This window comes from Balaenoptera musculus, chromosome 4 (genome assembly GCF_009873245.2).
Source record: "Balaenoptera musculus isolate JJ_BM4_2016_0621 chromosome 4, mBalMus1.pri.v3, whole genome shotgun sequence".
NCBI classification, from domain to species: domain Eukaryota; kingdom Metazoa; phylum Chordata; class Mammalia; order Artiodactyla; family Balaenopteridae; genus Balaenoptera; species Balaenoptera musculus.
This window is the reverse complement of record NC_045788.1, coordinates 1,824,935-1,848,874: the sequence shown is the minus strand read 5'-3', so window position 1 is coordinate 1,848,874 and position 23,940 is coordinate 1,824,935. Positions and strand designations below refer to the sequence as shown.

Sequence of the window (23,940 nt, the reverse complement as noted above, 5' to 3'; positions counted from 1 at the left end):
ACAGTTGGAAGTCTACAGTGAGGATATCTTGCAGAAAGTAGAACAAGTGGATGAAGAAGTAGAATATGAAAGAAAAGAAAATTAGAGAATTAATTCAAAAGGCCCACTATCTAAATAATAAGACTTCCGAATGGAGAGGAAAAAAAATATGTCAAGGAAGATATTATTAAAGGAAGCATAAAATAAATTTTTCCCTAACAGAAGAACATGGATCATGAGATTGAAGACCTCTACCAAGTGCCTAGCACAATGTAGGAAAAAAGATCCTTAGGGGATAAAAAGAAGATTATAAAGGCTTCTAAAAAGGAAATATATCACATATAAAAGATCTGAAATCAGGAGAGTATTAGAAATTTCCAAAGCAATGTAAAAAGCTTGAAAACTAGTGCAACATACTTAAAGCTCTAATTTAAAAAGTTATTTCCAATGCACAATTTTATACCTAGCCAAACTATCAAATGTGAAGTGTAGCATCAAAATATTTTAATGCATGCAAAGACTGAAAACATTTACCTCTCATGCACCATTTCTCAGAGAAATATCTTGGGGCAAAAGCCACCCAGGTGAAGAAGTAAACCAAGAAAGAGGAAGACATGCGCTCTAAGAAATAGGTGTTCCAAAAAAAAAATAAGAAAGTGATAATAGAAAGTCCTAGTTATATCAATGTCTGAGGCTAGGAAAGCAGCCAGTCAGCCCTGGAACAGGAGAAATGTCTCCAACAGTGGAACCCATATGTCATATGACATATCTGACAAAATTGTCTGAGAATTGGGAAAGAATTCATAGATACAAAGAAAAGTAATCAAATTATATAAACAAAGCAATTATTAACTCCAGGAAAAACAAAAAATTTTATGAGGAAAGTACTCTAAGTATAGTACATTATGTGGCTCAGCTGTAACAATATAATCTAGTTATAGTAATGTAAATAATTTTCATTTTTAGAACTGTGATGAAATTATTTTAAGAGTAAGAGAGGAGGGAGAGTTTTGTATGTGTGGGCAATAGCCTAAGAGAGCAAAATCATATGTATTGTAGAAACCAATAGATAATAAAGAAAATTTTACAATATTACAAAAAAATAGTCTAAGTACATTATCTAGAAATGTAAGTATCAGAAAAAAGCCCAGCTAAAATAGTTTCGAGCAGTTGCTGCTACAGACGGGAGTTTAAGGATGGAGAAAACGGGCTGCTCTTTCTCTTTATTAATCTAAAGCAGGGGTCAGCAAGCTGTGGCCCATGGGCCAAATTCAGCCAGCTGCCTGTTTTGGTAAATAATGATTTATTGGAACACAGCCACGCCCATTTGTTTATGGATTGTCTGTGGCTGCTTTTGTGCCACAAGAAGTCAGTACAAAAGCAAAGCTGAGTGGTTGTGACAGAGACTGTATGGCCTGCAATCTAAAATACTTACTTTCTTTACACAAGAAATTGGCCAACCTCATGTCTAGAGCAGTGGTTTTCAGATTTTAGCTGCATCAGAATCATCTGGAGGACTTGTTAGGATACAGATAGCACCTCAGACTTTCTGACTCTGTAGATCTTGGGTGGGACGTGGAAAATCTGCATTTCCAGTAAGTTTCTGGGTGATGCTGATGTGCTGGTTTAGGGACTGTGCTTTGAGAACCACTGGTCTAGAAGAACCATCTGACTTCTAAAAGTCATACATAAGTATCATGTTTATATAAAATAACTTTTAAATGTTTAGAAATATAAGCTTGGAAGCGTGCATGCAAATTTAAGCTTAAATACATACAAAAGCAACCTCCTGTAAATTGTGTGACAAGCAATGATTAAAATGTAATTTTTAAAAAACTTTTTAGCTGAACACAAACAGTAACAAATTACACCAAACCAAATATAGTGTGTTGTATTAATAGTAAGATCTCACAGATACAGACATAAAGATTAACTGTCCTCAGGACCCCTGCCCCTCCCTGGCACGTGTCATCCCAGTGGCTGGTGAGTAGACCTTTCATGATACCTCCTGCCATTCCACTATTTATCAGAGACGGATTATTGCATAACAACGTCAATGATGCAGACAGTTATGTAAAGTCCTGTCTTTTTAATTTTCTCCTCTAAAATATCATTTTCACCTTTTATGTTTCATTTAATATCTTCACGTAAGACACTTGTTTTCTGGACAACACAATTTAAGAAACGTGATTTAGAACCTCCTTCTCTTCTCTTGACCCCTTTCACAGATGATGAAACTGACACCCAGGGAATCTCATGGGTTTTAGATCCAAGACCCCCTGATGCAGTCCCCACTTCCTTCCCCTCTGCCACCCCAGCTCCTGTTTGCTTTGCCTCAGGTGGTGCGAAAAAAAACCCCAAACGAGCCTAAACTCAAATCAGGCGTCAAGAAAAAAAAGCACTGCTAATACCAGTGACCATCTTTTTTCCTAAAAGCTTGAAACAAAGGAAATTCTCTGCTTCCAGGAATAGCCTTAATCAGTCACATATGTGAACACAGACCCAGTGACTGTTCAGACAATTTTCCACCAACATAACAGGATTTTCCTGGCACATTGATCTTTTTTCTTCTTGCCTAGTATCAGTATAAGTAGGTTTTTATTTTTTTATTTTATTTTTTTAAGATGCTAGGCATAACACCTGACCTTTTTCAACCAGAGAGACAGGATACCGAAAATCTGTGGTGTTTGAAAGCAAAGAGAAATGAAGGATTATTAAGGATAGAAATAGTCCCTGGTTGGTAAAACAAACAAACAGCTTTAAAAATCTAAGAATTGTGCCCTGGGGGTGCAGGTTTGCCGAACTGTCAGCTTCACCAGTTAATGAGGTAGTTTGTCTAATGGAAATAGAAAAGACCATTTATAACAATGCTGGGCTTTGTCTGTGTGATTTAAAAATCAGATTGAGTGGAAACACAGCAAATACTCAATGGCGTTGTTTATTTTCTAATTAATTTACTACAAACTACAAAATAAAGTGTTCAACGTATTAGATGGTCTGTGATTTTTAGAAGAGAAAGCACTGAAAACATTCACCTCTCATAGTCCATTTACTTTCTTTTCATCAGAGAAACAAGTTGCCTTTTGAGTTTGAAAAGGACATTGATATTTTGAGGGACATCACTTTTGGCGTTTAGTGTGTGATATAAGTCAGCCGGGAATGCAGTCTCCTTTGCAAGACTCAGGGGAGTCCAGGGGAGCCCGGGACCACACGGTCTCCCTGTTGGCGATGTTTAGGTTTAATATGAACAGTCCAGGCATCAAGGGGGAGAAGGTCATCTGAGTGAGGACAGCCGCTCCCATCACAACTGAACGTGGACTTTTTGTTCTGTAGGGACAGTTAGAACAGTGCAGGCGCTCAGTATATGGAAGCACAGCATGGCCGAGGAGACAGAGCAGAGATGGTAGAACCAGCCAGGCCTCGGTGCAGATTCTTAGCCACAGGCTGATCCTGTGACATTAGGAGTAAGTAAGCTAAACTCACTGAGACTTAGTTTTCTTACCTGGAAAATACGGATCATAACAACTGCCTCCTAGGGCTGTTCTATGGGCTAGAACTTAGAGCTCACAAGTGAAGTGACTGACACATGGTAAACAAATAAATGGAAGTTACTATTGATCAGAACATTTTCGGGTTTGCAGAAACCAAACTGAGAAGTCAGTAAGCCTTAGCGAGTCTTCGTCCTCAGCTTCGCCCACATCCTGCCTTTACTCCTTTATTTCCATGACAAACGTTTTAGTCCTGATGTTCTTTTCCCAGGACTACTGTGATGTGGTCTCCTCCCTGTCCTGTCCCCAAAGCCACTAGTTCATTCCAGCAAGCTGGGTTTTCAGAAACATATCATTTGATGGGGCGACACATACAGTAATGGCAAACTTGCCTAATGTTTACTATTTACCTGGTATTTACTCTGTACCAGGCACTGTTCTTCTCTTGGTATTACCTCATTATCTCATTTAATCCTCACAACGCCCCTCTGAAATAAATTCTACGATTGTCCCCATTTTACGATAAAAACTACTGAGGGGTAAGATAATTGCCCAAGGGGGCGGAAACATGATTTGCACCTAGGTGGTCTGGCTTTGGTATCATGCTCTTAACCACCACTCTATGCTGGCCTTGAGGTCTTGCTCTTGTTTCATGCCAGATGGGTTGACATTCAGGGCTTGCCATTCAGTGAGCACCAGAGTTTGGGAATTTTAGCGAATATTGGTCCACTGTCAGCCTACCCTAGAATCTATTTCAGTGTCAAGGAATTCTAAGTGCTGAGTATCCCTGGAATGTCCTTCCTGGGCAACAGGGCAATTGAACCCTCCTTAACAATATGACCTCAGTTAGGAGCTGTTAAAGCTAGAAACTTCATGAGGTCAGGAACCACAGTAGCATCGTCCCACACTCTGTACCTCCAGTGCCCTATATCAGCACCTGGACATAATGGCACGTTAGGATTTGATGGATGTATGGATGATTGAATGGAGACCAAAGGATGGATGGTGCTCTTACAAGAAGGGGGTATACTGTTTGACAGTAAGGAACTGATGTAAAGTATTTCACTGATCTTTAATGGCTGTGTCTCTTCCCTACCTTTCATTAGGTTATAATTTTCCCTCACAATTATTATTATTATTATTATTTTTTAAAGATTTATTGATTGATTGATTGATTACTATGTTGGGTCTTCGTTTCTGTGCTAGGGCTTCCTGTAGTTGCGGCAAGCGGGGGCTACTCTTCATCGCGGTGCGCGGGCCTCTCACTATTGTGGCCTCTTTTTTTGTTGCGGAGCACAGGCTCCAGACGCGCAGGCTCAGTAGTTGTGGCTCACGGGCCTAGTTGCTCCGTGGCATGTGGGATCCTCCCAGGCCAGGGCGCGAACCCGTGCCCCCTGCACTAGCAGGCAGACTCCCAACCACTGCGCCACCAGGGAAGCCCCTCACAATTATTTTTATCTTGTTGAGTGGGTCACTCCAAACAGCTGCATAAAATCCGAAGTTGGAAAGTCCAAAGTCTTGTAAGCACATAGGTTAGGACAACATGAAACAATAAATTTCTCTAAAAGAAGCAAGAAACAAATTTCACTCATTCATTCATTCAACAAATATTATTGAGATTCTATTGCCTGTTAGGTACTCTTATAGGAGGTTAAAACATAGCTGTTTACAAAGCAGAGAAAAGCTGTGCCCTCCTGGTGAGCACATTCTAATGGGGGAGATGGAAATAAACACTCCCATGTGTAATGGATGGAGTTAAGTGCCTGGAGAAAAGTGAAGTGGGGGAGGAATACGGGGAATGATGGGGTTGGGGGAGGGGTGTTATTTAATCAGACAGGGTTATTTTGAAATTGTGTAGAAGTTTTATTCTATATCAGAATGTGAGAATTTAAGAAAATTAAGGTAGTGAGTGTAGGGGAACAACTGGGAATTAGGAGTCCCAGATTAACATTAGAGATTTTTCAGATAATAACTTGATAAAGAAGAAAATATTTTTTGACCTGTGAGATATATGTGTGTATATTTTTTTTCTTACAGGATTAGCAGCTCTGGACTTCTAAAGTGATAGCATTTCCCAGCCTTCAACTGAGAAGCTGAACAAAAAAGCCACCCTTCCTGTCATCAGTGCAGCAAAATGAGAGGTGGAAAAACCAGGCTGGGAAGAAGCAAGGGCATCTGATGAGCCTTCTTGCCTTTGGCCCAGAACACAGCTCAGACTCCACTCTCTTTGAACTGACCTACCCCACTTTGATGCAAGGCCTGGAGTGATGTGTTCCTGCCCCAGAGCACCTTTCATTCTGTGAAGCCCAAAACATGAGCACCAGTAGCCACGCATGTCACGTCCCGGCGGTGAACGGGCACATGACTCACTATCCCGCCGCACCCTACCCATTACTCTTCCCACCGGTCATTGGCGGACTTTCCCTGCCTCCCCACCATGGCCTCCACAGCCATCCTCCTCCGAGTGGATGTAGCACCCCATCACCTGCAAGTAAGTACCATTTGAATTTTCTCTCTTTTCTCTTGCTTGATTGGCTTAATGGACCTGAGAAAACACAATGGTTGATATCCTGGGTGAGTTCTCATTTCGTCGGGTGCCGGTTTCTCTTGGTCTAGAACTGTACCTCTAGTTCTATCAGCAGAAAGGTAATTTGAAACCAGATAAATGGTGAATTTGAGAATTTGGTCCATTCAAAACCACATTGGTAATTTGTTCTGTTAGATAAAATGTAAACACAAATATTAATCAGCAGATGTGACCAGTACACCTGAAGAAATTGTCCACTTGATAAATAACATGAGCAATGAATTAGATGTTACCATAAAAATCACTAATGGTAATCCTGAATTTAACATCGATTTTGGTTGTGAGGTCTTTTGAATCTCTTACGCATCTCCTGGATACGGATAGAACCTGTAATTGTTTTCAACTTCCCAGGGGTCTTTGCTGCCAGTTCATACCACATAAGCTTTTTAAATGTCCTTGAACACTTTTGGCTCTTTCAGCCATTTCTACCTCCAGTCTTCTCTAAAATATCGGGTACTATAAGATAAAAGTATTTCGAGTTAGAATTCTTCAAGACCGATATGACTCATTCATAGAGAGCATGGTGGGATTATGGGATTTTAAAAAAAAATAGTTCTGCCTATTTAAGGACAGGCTGTGGTAGCCAGCGCACCCTTCCACCTTTTAGAAACAGGTTTCCTGGTTTGGCATCTGAAGGTAAAAGGCACGTGGATGCTACATCAAGGCATCTGCAGCATCTTTTTTTATTTTTAATTAATTAATTAATTTGTTTTTATTTTTGGCTGCGTTGGGTCTTCATTGCTGTGTGGGGGCTATCTCTAGTTGCGGCGAGCGGGGGCTACTCTTCTCTTTGTTGCAGTACGTGGTCTTATTGCAGTGGCTTTTCTTGTTGCAGAGCACAAGCTCTAGGTGCACGGACTTCCGTAGTTGCAGCATGCAGCCCCAGTAGTTGCGGCACACAGGCTTCAGTACTTGCGGCTCATGGGCTCAGTAGCTGTGGCTCGCAGGCTCAGTAGTTGTGGCGCACGGGCTTAGTTGCTCCGTGGCATGTGGGATCTTCGCGGACCTGGGCTCGAACCCGTGTCCCCTGCATTGGCAGGCGGATTCTTAACCACTGCGCCACCAGGGAAGTCCCACCATCTTCTCTAAGTTCTTTCAGGTTCACAACTTGGCACGAGCTCTTCAGAGTTCTTCCTGCTGATTATTTCGCATTTTGCTGCTTTTTTAGGTGTTCCTCCAAATATTGGCTTGGTCTTAGAAGCCTTGTCCTTTAAATTACTCCCTTCACTTTTCTGTATTGTGGTCTTTGCTCCTTAACTTCTCCTTCCTCTTGCCTCCTTAGCTCACTGGGAGCAGAGAGCTTGCTCTACCTAACTGGGATCCCTCAGCTCTTGGTATAGTGCCTTCAAAATTAGTAGGAGATGGATTTCTGGACACCTGGGTATTTGGATAGATAGATGGACGGATGAATGGATGGGATGAACAAACAGATGGACAGACTCTCTCTGCAGGGATGTTGATTGCAATCACAGTATTATCATGCCTGATATTTAGTGATTTGTTTTCTTCTTGGAATGACCTGATTATGATTCTTCCCTTCTGTGTTTTGCATTTCTGGCCTGAACATGTGACCAATAAAGTCTTTTAAATTGCTTAATAACATTTTCCCATGCTTCTCAAGTTGAAATCGAAAGTAGATGTAGCCAAAGTCGCTTCTTGGCTATCAGGAGAGATGGAAAAAAAAAACCTGTATTCAAACTATCTTGTTGACCCAGGTGCCAATTCAAACCCTGTTCACCCAACATGCAAATGATATAATGAGGTTACTTTCAACTAACACATGAATGGGCCTGACTAAATGATTGTTAAAGCTATTAAAATTCCCCCCAAGAGCTAATTCTATAGCTCAGCCAACCTAAAGGACAGCACATTCTAACACATTTCTGTCCTCAGATTGGAAGTATATTTTGTAGATGTAGCCAGGGAGTTAAGACATGAGTGTTAGTCCCAACCTGGGTGATCTAATCTTGCAGGTTGAAAATTCTTAGGTGGCTGCAACCCCTAGATGCCCGCCAGCAAATCCCAGCAACTTTGGGCTTTTTTGGCTACTGATTTAAAGGAGAATGCAGAGCATAGTCAATGGAAGGGCGGGTGAGATCTTGGTGCTGGATGAGCATCCCTGAACACTTGATCAGGCTCTCGGTATACAAATCCCTCACCCATCTGTTTGCGGATATTTTTAGAATTCTAAGAATTCTATAGAGCAGTGCTTGGCAAACTACAGCCTGCAGGGCAAAGCCAGCCCACCACCTGTTTCTGTAAATAAAGTTTTATTGGAACTCAGCCACACTCATTTGTTTACATACTGTCTATGGTTCCTTTCATGCTACAATGATAGAGGCCATATAGCCCACAAATCCTAAAATATCTGCTATCTTGTTCTTTGCAGTAGAAGTTTGCTGACCCCTATTATGGAGATAAGAGCATTGGGACAGGAATCAAATCATCCCAAATCTAATCAGGCTCTGTCTCTAACAGGCGATGTTAGCCCTTCTAATTCCTTTGACCCTGAAGGAGCTGGGCTAGATTGTACCGAAGGTCACCTATAAACACAAGGCTGTTCTTTTCATTTCACAATTACTGGTAAAGTACAAGATACCGTCACTACTAAGTTGACCCATCATGCAACTGCTATTTTTCAAGATCAAAATTGGTCAGTATTGGCAATTTCATATAATTCAACCTGTAGAAGGAGAGTGTATGCAGTTCAAAAAAAAAAAGAGGGTAAATAATTAATTACTGGGGTTTTTTTCTGAGGGCTTTGGTGAGAGGGTGCTGAGTAACTACACCTTGGAAGATATCGCTGGAGGGTGTCTGGAGAAGGGGCAGAAAAAGGACAAAGTACAGAAAGTTCAGGCTGGAAACTCCAAAGTTGGCTGACTTCATACTCTGGCTAATACCTTGTTTAATTATTTCTTACTACAAAGACAAAGCACATGAAAGAAGATCATCAAAAGAAGCCACTGTTACTATGTGGTCTTTTAGTTGGCCCTCCAAGAGGGAGTTGTCTTTGTTAAAGCCTGTGGTTTAGAAAGACTGGGAAACAAGGGTCAGGTCCTAAAAGTTACATACAGATTTTCTCTTGCTAAAATTCAACTTGAAGTTTTATTCCTGTACTGAGGTTAAGTTAGAGAGGTAGCCAAATTTCATCATCTTGACAACCAGCAAAACACATGCTTGGGTGGAAAGCTGGGTACCGTGGGAATCCGAAGGGAACAAACATGGTGGTGGTGACTCCATCAATGGGGTCTTGTCCCTGTGTGATGGGATCTGCTGACATTTCTTTCATAATCTGTACACACCTTGACTCTGCAGCTCAACCAGAAGAGAAATTCTCCTGCCTCATAACAAGGTTCTTTCAGCACCATATTATTTGTAGGCTCTGGAACCTTCTACCTCAAAAGCAAGTGAGGACAATTTCCATAGCGGCTACTGATGTTACACCTGCTCCTTACTCTTCTTCCCTCCACTTCAGACCCCCTGGGCAGCCAGACCCTGGCCAGTTCCTAGACCAGAACGGGAACCCTGTCTTCCTGCAGCACACACATCCCCATGTGAGACAGTCCTTGACCTGACATCTTGTTTAACAGTCATTCAACCTCCCTGAATTTCTCTTCCATAAACTAGAAAATATTTTTATTTAAAGAATAGTCTTTGATAACAATCATATTCAAATCTTTTCAGGATAAAGGTGGGGTATAAATTAGAAAGAAGGGCTGTATTACAAAGGGATGAAATCAGAGCATCTCGAGGGCCCTTTCAACTCTAGCAGGCAATGATTCTCTATGTTATAGCTCAGATTTTCTCCTGGTCTCCATGCCATTTGCAGGCAAACAGCCCATCTTTCCTTGGTTTGTGCCAGCGGTGGATCCTCCTCTCCTGCAGCAAGGAGTACTTGGCTATTGGTATGACCATTTGCGACCACACACAACTCAGAGGGAATTCCACTGTGGCCACGTTTCAGAAATTCTGTTCTCCAAAACCTTCTAACTGAAAGGAGAAAAATATTTGCAGGAGAGAGGTGAACTTGAAGCATCTTCCATGTGGGATGCCCTTGTCTTTGCATTATGACTTAATTCTTACATCATGGAGTCTCTGTAAGCTTAGAAATGAGGAAATACATAAAAGAGAGAGTTAAAATAAGTAATAAGAAAAGTTACCCATGAGGCTTAGAGAAAGTAAAGAGCTTAAGCAGCTAGTTAATTTGGAGCCAAATCCCAAGCTCAGGTCTTGGGGTCCCAGAGTGCGTGTCCTTCCCGATGTGTTGGGCAAGGGGGCCAACTCAACCCCTCAGATAATCCCCCAGCTGCACTGCGGGTGTCTTTCCCACGGTGGTTCATGGAGACCTTGGAGATGTAAGACATTTATAGGACCTCACAACCTCTCTGGTTTCACCAGCTACTGTGGGAGCAGCTATCATTTTTCATCGGTGGGGGTTGAGGGTGGACCCCACAGACAGGCAGTCACTGCGATGTTTCCACTCATCTGTCTCCTGTGGACGGCAAGCTCGTCACCTCCGGCAAACACTACAGGAAGGACGCCTGATGCTCTGTGCCAGGGAACACCCAGAGTGTAATGTTCCAGAGCTCGCTGTGAAAGTTGGACCACTGTCCCCCTGTCTCTCTTTATGCTCCTGTCATGGCCGCTTGTTCTGTCTTACGGCTGCACATGTGCTTTTTTATAGGCTGTTGTAAGCTGGAAAATATTAAGAGTTTTGGCTTCGGAGCCTCTCTCAAAATGATCGCCATTTAACGCCAGCATCTTAAAATGAGAGTTCTTTCCCCTGCTTCTTTACCGATCAGAAAGGGCTGTCAAAATCACAAAATTGGGTATTTGCTTAAGAAAATCCCAACCTTCTAGAGAGGCAGAGTGTGAATCTCAGAATTACCAGTGACAGGGCATAAAATGGGTCTTATTTCTATATCTTGTCTTAAAGTAAGAGGAGCCTTGTTTACCCAGCTTGTCTAAAGCAGGGTGTGTGGCCAAGTTGGAATTCCTTATTGCGTGTGAAGGAACATGGGCCCGGAGGTGTTGATCCTGTTTTAAATGCATGCAGATTAATGATAACTAAAACAACCCATTAATTTGTATTATCCATCATTCTATGCTCTGTAGTCTTATCTTCTTTCTACTGTGAGCTATATTTGTCCTTAAACAGACACAGGGACCCCGTTGGACAGGGATCACATCTAATTTTAATATGTCTGGGACTTAATATATTGCTGGTATTTAGTGAATGTCAAACATAATAGTATGGTCCATATGTATGTATCCTTCACGATTTTTAAGCCAAATAAAAACAAGGTAAAATGGACTAAAAGAAACTTGTTAGGGATTTGAGTAAACTCAGTTAAAACAGTTTAGCCCCTTTCATCTGCCTTTGGTCATTTGGTTTCTCTAAAGTTCTGAGGCTTAGAGATGTCAAAAGCCTTTACCTGAATGTTTTAGAAATAGAGTTTAAGCTTTTAGCATGATTGAACAGTTTTAGTGTCTTGCATAGGCCCAAGGCCATGTGTGTATTATATTAAGAGACCGTTTCTTAAAGGGGCAGAGGTACTGATTACTTCAGTGAAGTACCTCTTTTCCCCAATAATAAAGAAATCTCTCTGTCATCTCGACGTCTGTACAAGTTCCCCAGACTTTGATTGAGTACAACATGTAATCCTCTGAATAGTTCTAATGAGGAGCTGGGTTCATTCTGTTTGTTGAACTTTACCCCAAGGGGATCAGGAATATGGGAACATGAATTAGAAACAAAAAGATTATTGTTCAAGTTCATCAAATTAACTACAATGCCCAAAGGAGAATCATAACTCTAGGAGTGTGGGTTTTTTTTTTTTTTCGAAAGTAGTTTTTGTTTTTTTTATATCTTTATTGCAGTATAATTGCTTTACAATACTGTGTTAGTTTCCGCTGTATAACAAAGTGAATCAGCTATATGCATACGTATATCCCCATATCCCCTCCCTCTTGCATCTCCCTCCCTCCCACCCTCCCTATCCCACCCCTTTAGGTGGTCACAAAGCACCGAGCTGATCTCCCTGTGCTATGCAGCTGCTTCCCACTAGCTATCTGTTTTACATTTGGCAGTGTATATATGTCAGTGCTACTCTCTCACTTCATCCCAGCTTACCCTTCCCCCTCCCTGTGTCCTCAAGTCCATTCTTTACATCTGTGTCTTTATTCCTGTCCTGCCACTAGGTTCATCAGAACCAAGATGTGACACATATATACAATGGAATATTACTCAGCCATAAAAAGGAATGAAATTGAGTTATTTGTAGTGAGGTGGATGGACCTAGAGTCTGTCATACAGAGTGAAATAAGTCAAAAAGAGATAAACAAATACCGTATAGTAACACATATATATGGAATCTAAGAAAAAGAAGTGTGTTTTTGAATAGAAATAGGCTTTCAGTCCACGGAGGTGATCGTAAAAACAAGACTGAATCTTCCTCTAAGTTTCTTCCTATGATTATTCCTAGGGAGAGCATGTTTGGAAGAATATATACCAAAAAAGACCAAGAATGGAGAAAAGAAAGGGATGCTTTAGAGTTTAGATTTGTCAAATAAATTAAACGGAGACATTTAAAGAGAGCATTTTTGACCTCATGAAAATTGAACCTCTGAAAACTGGAATGACAGCAGCTCTGAGTTGGCTGAGTTGGCCGTGAGATATGAGACCTTTCATGGGTTCCAAATTTCTGTCTTGATGAATTCATCAATCTACAACTCCTACACATTTCAGATGGGTTATTTTGCTTCTAATGATGAAAAACCCGTTCAGATGACCTTGAGTGATGGGAGACTAACCTCCATACACATCCACGTAGATGGACACGAGGACAGGTAGAATTGCCGCCAGGCGGCTGCCCTCTGGGCCATCTTCAGGATGGAGTTCAGGTGGCCCCACAGAAGCTCTGATGATTTATGCCATGTCATTAAATTGATACAACTCCCTATTTTGTCTTTGCTTCTCTGTTTTTCTGCTTTGGTTCCCTCTGACATTTGAATGATTCTTGGTATTTTAAGTGGGAAAGAGAGGGGGAGGAAAGGAGGGGGGGAGGGATGGAGGCAAGGAAGTAGGGAAAGAGAGAGAGGTAGGAAAAAGACAGAGAGAGACTATAATTAACTGTGTCATTGAGCTGCAGGCCACCTCCAAGAGTTTGGGACCACCAGACCAAACAATGGTACCAGCCAGGTGGTACCATCAGCTCGCTTGTTTTTTCACTTTGCCATAAGAGTAAGTGTTAAAAGTAGCTGCCATTTACTTACTGTGCTGCATGTATTACCTCTATCTGCCAAATGGAAAAGAAAAGAGACAAAGACTGAGGTAACCAACTTCCCTAAGTTTGCTCCGGCCAAAACTGTAGGACTGGGTTTGAACTCCTCTTGCTCTGACCAAAGCCAGTCTCATTTTCATACCCCATGTTAGCTGTGGATATCAAGGTGATGCAGAGATTTTTAGAACACTGTATCTTGCACTCCTACTGGGTAGTCATAATCACCGAAAATCATTTAGATCTAAAACTCTGATTGTTCTTTGCCCTCGAAGACCTTGAATTTTTAAAGCTTGTAACATCCCTTCCCACCCATGCGTGTACTGTGCATACTTTTTTTTTTTTATGATACATGTCCTATTCTGCTGTCTTTAGTTGTTTTCATAGCTTTACCTCCTCTGTGCAGCTGTTAACCTGAGTGCCTGGCACATAGTGGAAACTCATTTAAGGTTTGTGGAATGACCGAATCAATGGTTCTTGCTGGTAGAGGATTTTAGAAATCTGTGGATGTGCTTCTGGGTATCACAGTGATTGGCAGCACGGTAAGCGTTTGGTGGGCAAGGGCTTGGGGTGTGGGCCGTGTGCAGTCGTTGCAAATCATACAGAATTCCCTGATAGCCTCACGACTTCCGACTGTCCCACCAGTCATATCAACCCCCCCCCAAAATAAATCATGATTAACTGAAGCTAAACCGTAATTCCATTTTAAATATAAATGCAAACTATTGTATGCTTTTATTGTATCTTACTTAGGGCTATAATTGCTGTGTAAATCAAGAATAGGTTCATCTTTGGTGTTTTGGGAATGTTTCTAAGAGTCTTTCAACTTTTCAGGAAATCGTGTCACTGATGACAGTGTTATTCTTGGTATTTGGGTCACCAATACCACCCATTTTTAACAACCTGCATTTGCAGTTAAAACATTCATTGCAATTCTGCACAGAGGGACAAGCATCTTACCACTTCTTTATGCCCGAGCATTTACACCTTGAAATAACTATTATTTTATTATAAATGATTTTCTTTGAATTCACCCTTGATATTGCAATCAGGGCATTATATTATCTTCTTTCAAACTACATGTGTAGGTGGGCTGTATTATCTATGATTTTCATTTTGATATTGTAAAGCAGGTGTTATAAAATATGTTGCTAAAAGAAGTGTTACATCCAAAATGTTGAAGATTACCGGAATGAATGGATATGGATGGATGAATCCATGAATGAATCAGTGAAAAATAATTGACAATGTCAAATAAACTGCTTAGAAAGTAAATGTTCTGGCTGTTGAGAGGAGAGGGAGGAACTTTAGTAGTGCAATGGACAGGGAAAGGTTTGCAAAACCAAATCCAGTGACTGTACCAGGCATGGGACAGTGGCATGGCACTGGGAAAAGCCATATGCGGAAGACCCAGGGGAAGAAGGAAGGTGTTTTAAGTTTCCCGTCTTGGATGGTGTGTGGGGTTGACAAGGGAACATCCAGCCTTTGTCTCCGTTTCCTGATGTGTAACCAGAGTCCCCAAGGTGTACAAAAGGGATTCAAATGTTCTGTTATTCATGAATTCACTCTTCCGGTATTTACTTAACACACGTGTGTTAGGTATTGCAGTCGGCACTTCTGAGTCTCTCTGATGGTTTTCTGGGTAAACCCATCTGAGCAATTGGTTCTCATTTGTGTGTCCTGTCAGATTGTACCTCCAATGAGACGTCATTTTAGGATTTACCAGGAAAAACTTATGGGAGTGTTGGGGGTTGAATTGTGTCTCCCCAAAAGATGTTGAACTCCTAACCCCCAGGATCTATGAATTGAATGTAACTTTACTTAGAAATAAGATCTTCTCAGATGATGGAATTAAAATGAGGTCATTAGGGTGGATCCTAATCCAGTATGACAGTGTCCTACAATGAGGGGAAATGTGGACACAGAGACAAAGATACAGGGAGAAGTTTGGGAATTTTGGAGTTATGCTGGCACAAGATAAGGAACACCAAAATGTAAAATGCCCTTACGTTTCAGCCGAAATAGCACATTCCTTCCATTTTCCTTCTTCTATCTCCATGAAGAAATCAAATTTCCCTACCATAACCTAGCACACTATGGAGCTTACCTTTTTAAAACAGTCACAGTTCTAACTTTACAGTTCAAATGTGGCTATTTCTTGAAAGTTCAGCTTTCTCTTTGGATTAGAAATTCCACATGTACAAGAGAATGTTTTGTTCTTTCTACCATGCTGCATGACTAAAGTATAGCCACCCAGATATTTTTTAAATATATGAGTGGGTCATCTGGAGAGACAGCATAATAGCGGATTTGAGCGTGTCAAATGTGGCCAACTCACAAACTTGTGCAAGGTAATCTCTGTTTCTATTCTCAGAAAATAACATTTATTCCTATTTCTTTACATAGATTTTTATCCCATATAGTTTTCATTGACTAATTATATATTTTTCAATAAAAAGGAAGATAGAACTGCTAAATAAACAAGGAAAGCCCACTTTTAAGTTCATTATGGTCTTTTTTTTCTTGTAACAGTTGGATTCTATCAACCTGAAACTTATTACCCCTCAGAATTTTGCAAAATTAGGTTTATTAGAAGTGATCTAAACACCTGTGTAGGGACTTCCCTGGTGACAACAGTGGTTAAGAGTATGCCTGCCAATGCAGGGGACACGGGTTTAAGCCCTGGTCCAGGAAGATCCCACATGCCACAGAGCAACTAAGCCCGTGCGCCGCAACTACTGAGCCCGTGCTCTAGAGCCCACAAGCCACAACTACTGTGCCCCTACTACTGAAGCCCGCGCACCTAGAGCCCGTGCTCCGCAACAAGAGAAGCCACCGCAATGAGAAGCTTGGGCACCGCGATGAAGAGCAGCCCCCGCTCGCCGCAGCTAGAGAAAGCCAACGCACAGTAATGAAAACCCAACGCAGCCAAAAATAAATTAATAAAATAAATAAATTTATTTAAAAAATAAATAAATAAAAATAAACACCTGTGTAAGTCTCTCTAGACCCCAAGGACACTTTATATTTTCCTCTTATTACAAAGCCCAGAATATAAAGAAACCAGAACTCAAACCTACTAAGCAACAAAATTGACTTATCTTTTTTTTCAATTAAAAAAATATATATATTACCAATAAACCACCAGAAGCTCAGGGGAAGGCATGGAAGGGATTCTCCCTTACAGCCTTCAGAAGGAAGCAACCCTGCTGGCACCTTGATTTTGGATTTCTAGCCTCCAGAACTGTTTATGGCGCTTTGTTATAGCAGCCGTAGGAAACTACTGGGAACCCTAACTGTGCCTTCCTACCACCGAAGAAGGAAAAACTATGCTTTTGATTTTTCCCCCCCTCTAAAACTGTCTAGTCATCCAGCTATTTTCTCATAATTTTATCCTTACAGTGACTTTCTTTTCCTGCATTACATGGCTCCGTTGACTTGAACTGATGAACACTGTTTTAGGCAAGTCTTTTTTCCCTTCATAGCCAGTCTCTCTAGACTCTGGTAGCTACAAGTCCATGGTCTTGAGGCACAATGTTTTCAATGAATTGCTCTCTATGCCTTTTTGCTCTCTTTTGGTCTTTTCCTCGGATGCCAAACCCGCACCCTCTCTTACAACCCCCATGAGTCTTCCTTAATATTCATTTTGCTCTTACTTTTAAAGCCTTTCCCTCAAAACTCTGCCCATCACGGTCATATTGGAGTCTGCGAGAGTCTCCAGAAAAGTCGTTCTTATTTCAAGACCATACTTCAAGTTCCAGTCATTGGGAGGCTACTGGTAGCAGTGATCTTATCATTATCATGATTGGTTCTTTATTATCTTGAACATCACTTTGTTGGCTACCTGGCAGTCCCTCTTCAGGATTTGTGAGCTATAAATCTAATTGACTTTGTCTAACCTTCTGGAATTCTTAGTGGCTTCTCCCTCTTTGAACAGGAAAATTTGAGTGACTTCCCGTCCAGCCCCTGGCACCCTTCCTTCAATAATACACTCCTTTTTTATCCTTGGAGCTAGTTTTGTCATACAGTTAGTTCTGTACTCTGTACATCTACCTCTATTCGTTCTCCACATCTGAGATTTTTTTAGTTTCTTGTAGCCAAAAACCTTTCTAAATTGTTTTGAGACCACCTAAAGCTACATCACGTCTAAGCTTTACTAAAGGCTTCCAAACCTCACAAAACTCTTCCCTGGTAAACTTTGCCTTCAGTGAAGTGGGTACCTGGGTCTCTGTCTTTTTGTGTCATAAGATGAGTCAAATTTAATAATATGAAAATCTGTACATATAGAGGTTTTTTTGTTTCAGTTTGTTGCCAAAATCTAAATAAAGCCATTGTAGTGTTTGATGGGAATGACCACTTTCCAATGAGAATGCATCCTGTTAATTTAATGTTAAGATATTTTTCCCAGTGCCCATAAGCTGGGTATTCTGGGGACAAGGACCGTGCCCTGTGGGTACTGATGACAGCAGTAAGTTATGTAGCCATTACTTCGTGGTGAATCGCATGTCACACTGTGTACTCTTCAGAGACTTCCCCTTACCTCTAGGGGCAACAGTCGAAGACAAAACTACGGATTAGGAAAGGTTCATCTCGTTGAACTAAAAATGGTATTAATGCAGATAATTGGGGGGATGGTACAGGAGAGTAGTAGAAATGGAGCTAGAGAATTTGTTATTTCCAGACCCCATCTGTGTCCTTGAACAGGTTTTTTAACCTGTGTTTCAGCTTCCTGGTCTGTAAAATCAGGATAATAACAGTTCCTTCAAAGGGATATGATGAGATTGCCATCAACGGATACATGTAAACTACTTATAACAGTGCTGGAACAGTAAAAACTCAGTAAATAATAACAGTCATTACCTGTGCTCTGCAGTCAGAATCTGTCCACTTATAAGCAAAATCCTTTGTTGTCACAGGACTGTCATTTCATCAACTGTTCATTCTAAGAATTGCTTCCTAAATGCAAAGGTTGTTTTTACATACACATGTACTTTTCCATATTCTTTAAAATCTATATTAGGCCTATGGAAGTTTTCACTTCACAGAGTTTATACCTTGCCAAGATTTTCCTTTAAATTTCAGAATTCTCCAGGAGGCAGTCTTGAGTTTGGGTACGGGAAAGGACTCTTCTTCATGAGTAACCATGGCCTGCGGAGTAATGTGTATTTATCACAAAGAGTTCACATCTGAGGAACGCATGTGCATCTGAGGTTGAACGCTGAGCCCTCCTCTCCTCCAGGGGTGCAGGCTCTGCAGGTCGCTCTGTCTCTATAAATAATCTCTAATAACGCTTGACTTAATTTCTGTGATGTTGATAATAACGTACATTTCTCAACCATGTTGGTTTTGCTTCTGTTAATACCAAGTTACTCTAATGTTACTTGCTTAATGGTTATGAAGTTGACCAATCCAACATAAATACCTAAAGAAAAAAATTAATCTTGACATTTTACACAAGTAAATAGCACGTCATGATGACCACGTGCTTAAAAAGAAAGTTACCCTTCCCATACTTAGTAAACCTCTTTTATCAGAATGGCTTGATGGAATATTTGACAAAACAGGGATTTCCTTGGGTTCTGATGGCAATCTTTGAGACATGAAGGGACTTCACACCATCCCTGACCCCTGCCCTGACCTCCTAGAGGCAATTCCAGTATTTGTCTTTCATTTCTTCTTCACAAGAAGTCTTATTCCAGAACCAAAGCCAAGTAACAAATCAAAGTATGTATGTGCCACTATTAATGTTGTCTTGTTCGATTCTGAATTCCCCTGGTAGGTTTAAGTAAATATACATTAAATAAATATGGCTGCAAAGGTTAACATCTCTTTAGCACCTGTCACAATTTTTTTGAGAATGGAAAACAGAGAAGTGTGTCCAGAAGTGGGCAAACAGAGAAGTGCTGTGGAGGAATGGAAAAGACAAGGCTTGTTGCTGGGGATCCAGCACTCCAGTTGCACACACAACCAGCAGAGACAGAATATACAAAGAATATGGAAAGACCTTGTACATCGAAAGAAAAAAGACAAATAATCCAAACCATAGTCAGTAAACTTCATTTTTACTAAAAAATAATTCAGATGACCCATATCAATCTCACATTGGTAATTAAGAAAATGCAAATCAAGACCATCTTGCAAGGTGATTTTATATCCTTTAAGTTGCAAAAATTAAGAAGTGTGATGACAATACCAAGTGTTAGGTAGAATGTCGATCAACAGATACTCTGAGATATATTGCTGGTGAGAGTCTAAATTAGTGTAATTATCTTGAAAATGGCTTACTGCTATCCTATAAAATGTAATATTCAGATTTCCTGTGACCAAGCAATTTGTCTCTAGGTACTTATCCTAGAGAAGCTCTTTAACAGAAATACCAGGATTCATGTTTAAGAATGGTCGTCGTAGCGCTGTTCATAAATTGTAAAAATTGGATACCATCCAAATATCTATGAGCAGACAAATGCATAGTTCACTAAATTCAATAGTTTTCATCAATGAAAATGAAGTTATAGGCAACAACACGGATAGATCATAGAAACATAATATTAAGTAAAAAAGCAAATTCTTCAAGGCTACATACAGGATGCTAACATTTTTATAAATCTATAAGAAACATTGTTTAGAAAAACTATATGTTTGTAATAAAACTGTACATTAAGAAATCAAGAGAATAATAAAGACCAAATTCAAGATAACAGATTTCTCCTGGTGTTAAATGGGATAGGCAAGTGGACGGGGTAGGCAAGGACCACGTGGTGGATGCAACTGAAGTGATAGAGTTCTAATTCCTAAATATTCATCTTACTAATATGCTTTATACAATATACATATATGTTACATTTATTTTTGTAGTTATTAAGTGCACATTAAAAAGATAAAAGCTATGACTATATCCTTCATGTGTTAGAAACAGACAGGAGAAAGGAAAAGTGAAGAAAAATGGCAATAGCCTTGAGCAGAAAATTCACATGTTACCAAAAAAGGCAAATGGCCAATAATAATATTTTTAAATTTTCAGTCTTCCAAGTAATTGTATGAATGCAAATTTTTAAAGAAATGCAAATTAAGATTTTATTTCTTGTTATGAGAAGGCAAAGATTTAAAAGAAAGATTCCCTTTGTTACTCAGGCTATAGAGAAATGAATACTTATATACAGCCTTGATGGTGAGAATGAAAATTGATATATCTTTTCTATGGAATAATTTTGCAGTAAATGACAAGGGCCTTAAAATATTCATACCAATGGCTTTGGGTTTTTGCTGCTGTGAATTTATTCATAAGAAATAAATGTTTCAGTGTGCTTGGGAGAACACAGATATTAGCACAGACTTGTTTATAATTAAAAAAAAAAAACTGGCACAATCTTCATGCCTAATAAAAAGTGACATTAAAATATAGAGAGAATAAAAATAATAAGCAGCCCTTTTAAATGTTGATGGAGAAATTAATATATTGACATGAAAATGTTCAATGGGGAAGACAAGTTACAGACTTAATAGAATTGTTTTAAATATTAATACTTAATATTCTTCTACTTTTTAACAGGTATATATTGTATATGTATGGAGGTATCTATGTGAGTTCAGGACAAAGTCTGGGGAGCATATTTATAGTGTTTATTGCTGGTCATGGGATTATCTGTGATGTTTTCTTTAACTTTATTTTCAGGGTCAGGACTGTCTCGCTTACTATCATATCCTCACTGCTAAGTCCTTGACACATAGTATGTACCCACTAAATGTTGGTTGTGTGAACGAATGCATTAAATGACAACTTGTGGAATTAATTAAAATAAAAGAAAGGAGACCTTCTATTGAGCTACTTCAATTGTACTCAACTGAAACAAATCTCCCAACTAAATTACCATCCTTTTCCTCCCAGAGCTGAGTATCACATTAAAGATATACATGCCTGATTCCATTTCCAAGGAATTAACCCTTCACAGGGACATTTGCATTTTGAAATAGTAACTTTTCATTTAAGATCCTAACTCAGCAGTGGTAGAATTTCCAAAGAGATATTTTGGAATAGGAAAGTTATTCTATCAGCTTCTTCAGAGTTTTATCATACGGTAGCCGTGTACTCCATCGATGCAGAAGGCCACTTCTGTTTTCGTAGACTCCAGATATATTGTAATTGTTATCAGTGTTGCTGTCTTATAGAATCTTATAAAATCATAATTATCACCTATGTGAGAAACTATAAATGTTATCTTATTTTTTCAACAGCAAATGTGAGGTATTTTTTAATTAATTTATTTACGTATGCCCTATTTCATTGAGGAAAATAAATTTTATAACTTACAAAAAAGCATACACACCACTTTTTAGAATTGTAAAGGAGTACATTTGGGGAAAGAGAAAATAAGTATGAGGGAAATGGGTTGAAACCAATTTGAGGCCAGTGCATTAAAGTGCGTCCTACAAGGCAGATAATAAATGTTGCCCAGATGACCTAAAAGCCTGTCCCAAGAAGACTGTCCACACAGTCACATGGCTGATAGGTTCGTAACATGAAGTTACCCAGCCATCCAGAGAACACGCACAACTGTACCGCCAGCTCAGGCCAACGACACAGTAAATCTGACTCTGTTTATGTGTGTTTGTGTTTTTAATAACATCCCTCAATACAGGCCAAATTAATCATTCCAAAGTTCAGTCTGCGAAAGCGGGTCCCTGCGGGAGTCCCAAGAAAAGTCTCCAGGTACATATAGCTCTCTCTCAATCTGAACTTAACCCAAAAATAAATATTAGCGTGTCAAGATTTTTTTAAAAAATGGTCTTCATAGCCTTCAGGCAATTCTCCATGAAAAGTATTTTCTTCATCCAAGGATTTTTGTAAGCCTTAAGAAGCCATGAATTTGAGGTTATACTCTCCTGACAAAAGACCCAAGGAGCCAAAGGAACAGGATTTTCCCTCACGGACTAATTTTGAGTCAGTGCCAACAGACACCAGGTTATAGAAAAATGTAGAGCAGCATAGTTAAAAGTGTAGACTTTGGAACCAGAAAAACCCCCACTGGGACCCAGCTGTGTAACTCTTGGCTAAATCCCCTCTCCTCTCACTGTTCTCTTGGCATGGCTCTGCCCATCTTATCTGCCAGGAAGTAGGGCCAGCGTGAGGACTGAACGGAAGCTTGCATGGAAGGTCCATCGCATGGAGCCTCAAGCAGGCTCAGTTTCTCCCTCATTGTACGTCAGTTGATTGATAGGGAGGCAAGGGGTTGGGGGAAGAGGAGGAGTATGAAGAACTTGAAGAAAAAGTGGAAATGGAAAATAATAGTATCTAGAACTAAGACTCTCCTTCATGGAAGAAAAACTACCTCAGCAGAAGCAAATGGATTTATGGCTGTGTTTCCCTCAGTTGGATTAATTTTCTTTGGGTCAAGGAAGGGATAATCAATACATATACTCCCACACCCCCTTGCCCTCCCCTTCCAATACCATCCCCCAGACCCACACATTCAACAAAAACACAATGGGAGGAGATGCTTTATATGTTTCCAAATGATATTGCCTTCTTTTGTGTGGTCATCAAGGTACTGATATTTGCTACAAAATGTCAGTGGTGGTGGTTTTTTGGGGGGTGGGAAATATGAAGTGTTTCCTAATCTTATTATGGGTCTTGCATTACATAGCACAGCAGGAGATGTGTAACTGGCAAGTTCTCTCTGAGGTCAGAGTGTGCCACATTTTTTCACGGAAAGCTTCAACTGCTCAACTAAGGAATGCGTTTCTTTAACAGGCAAATGAAAAAGAGACTGCCGGGTGATTCCTTGAAGTATGCTTAATTAATTCCAATCTGTTAATGACGGCCATTTTCTAGCTTCAGATGATAAATGATGGCCCTTCCTGAGAAGCATCTCAAAGTGAAAAGGACCTTATCCCCACCCCCAGGCTTTTTTTTTTTTTTTTCCTTTGTCCTTGGCTACTTCTGTCACTCGCTGTTCAGAATGAGCTCACATCAGCAATAGTTATAAATAATTTACAGAAGTGATTCCTGTCTAATCACTTGGGACTTGGAGTTTTTACGATGTTGCCAGATGTGCCATCAAACAAACAAAAAAAATCCGGTTCAGAAACATGTGATAAATTGAGTCAGAATCAATTAATTCCCTGGAGACAACTGGTTGGTTTGCGTGGACTTGTGTTGGGGTCCTTGTCCATCTTCCCCCCCTCTTCTTTCTCTCCCCACATCCGAGCTTACAGTAGACAAGATGAATTCTGTAAGTGTTAGGTTACTGGGAGGTTGTGGGCATGTATTTGATACCGTAGCATAACTTTTACGTCTCTCTCATGAGTTAAAGGGGCATTTTAGTCCAGCGAATGAGTCAAAGGGGAGAATTTGAAAAGCCCCAGACAGTCTTATTTCTCATATAGACCCTGTCACTCACAATGCTGGTGCCAACATGGTAATAAATACCCAGACATTGCTTGTGGGATAATACTCTCCTCTTTTCAATGAAAATTCCCCTCAGAATTCATCTTTACTTCCTCTGGACTCTCACCACATGAGTGTTATGTCTCCAATGAAGAATTTTGATTGTTTACCCTTATAATGTGGTCAGTGGTTTAAACATTTATTCCCTCCCATGAAATTGTC

The 23,940-nt window shown here is 40.2% G+C and overlaps 1 protein-coding gene across 1 annotated transcript in view; it reads left to right on the top strand.

Moving 5' to 3' along the window:
• The window catches only part of RARB (retinoic acid receptor beta), a 794,130-nt gene that overhangs the window by 346,266 nt on the left and 423,924 nt on the right, over window positions 1-23,940 (top strand). Inside the window, exon 3 of the mRNA XM_036851911.1 lies at window positions 5,505-5,958. Within this exon, the coding sequence (XP_036707806.1) occupies window positions 5,781-5,958 (178 nt within the window). The 5' untranslated portion in view covers window positions 5,505-5,780. The remainder of the gene's footprint in view (window positions 1-5,504; window positions 5,959-23,940) is intronic.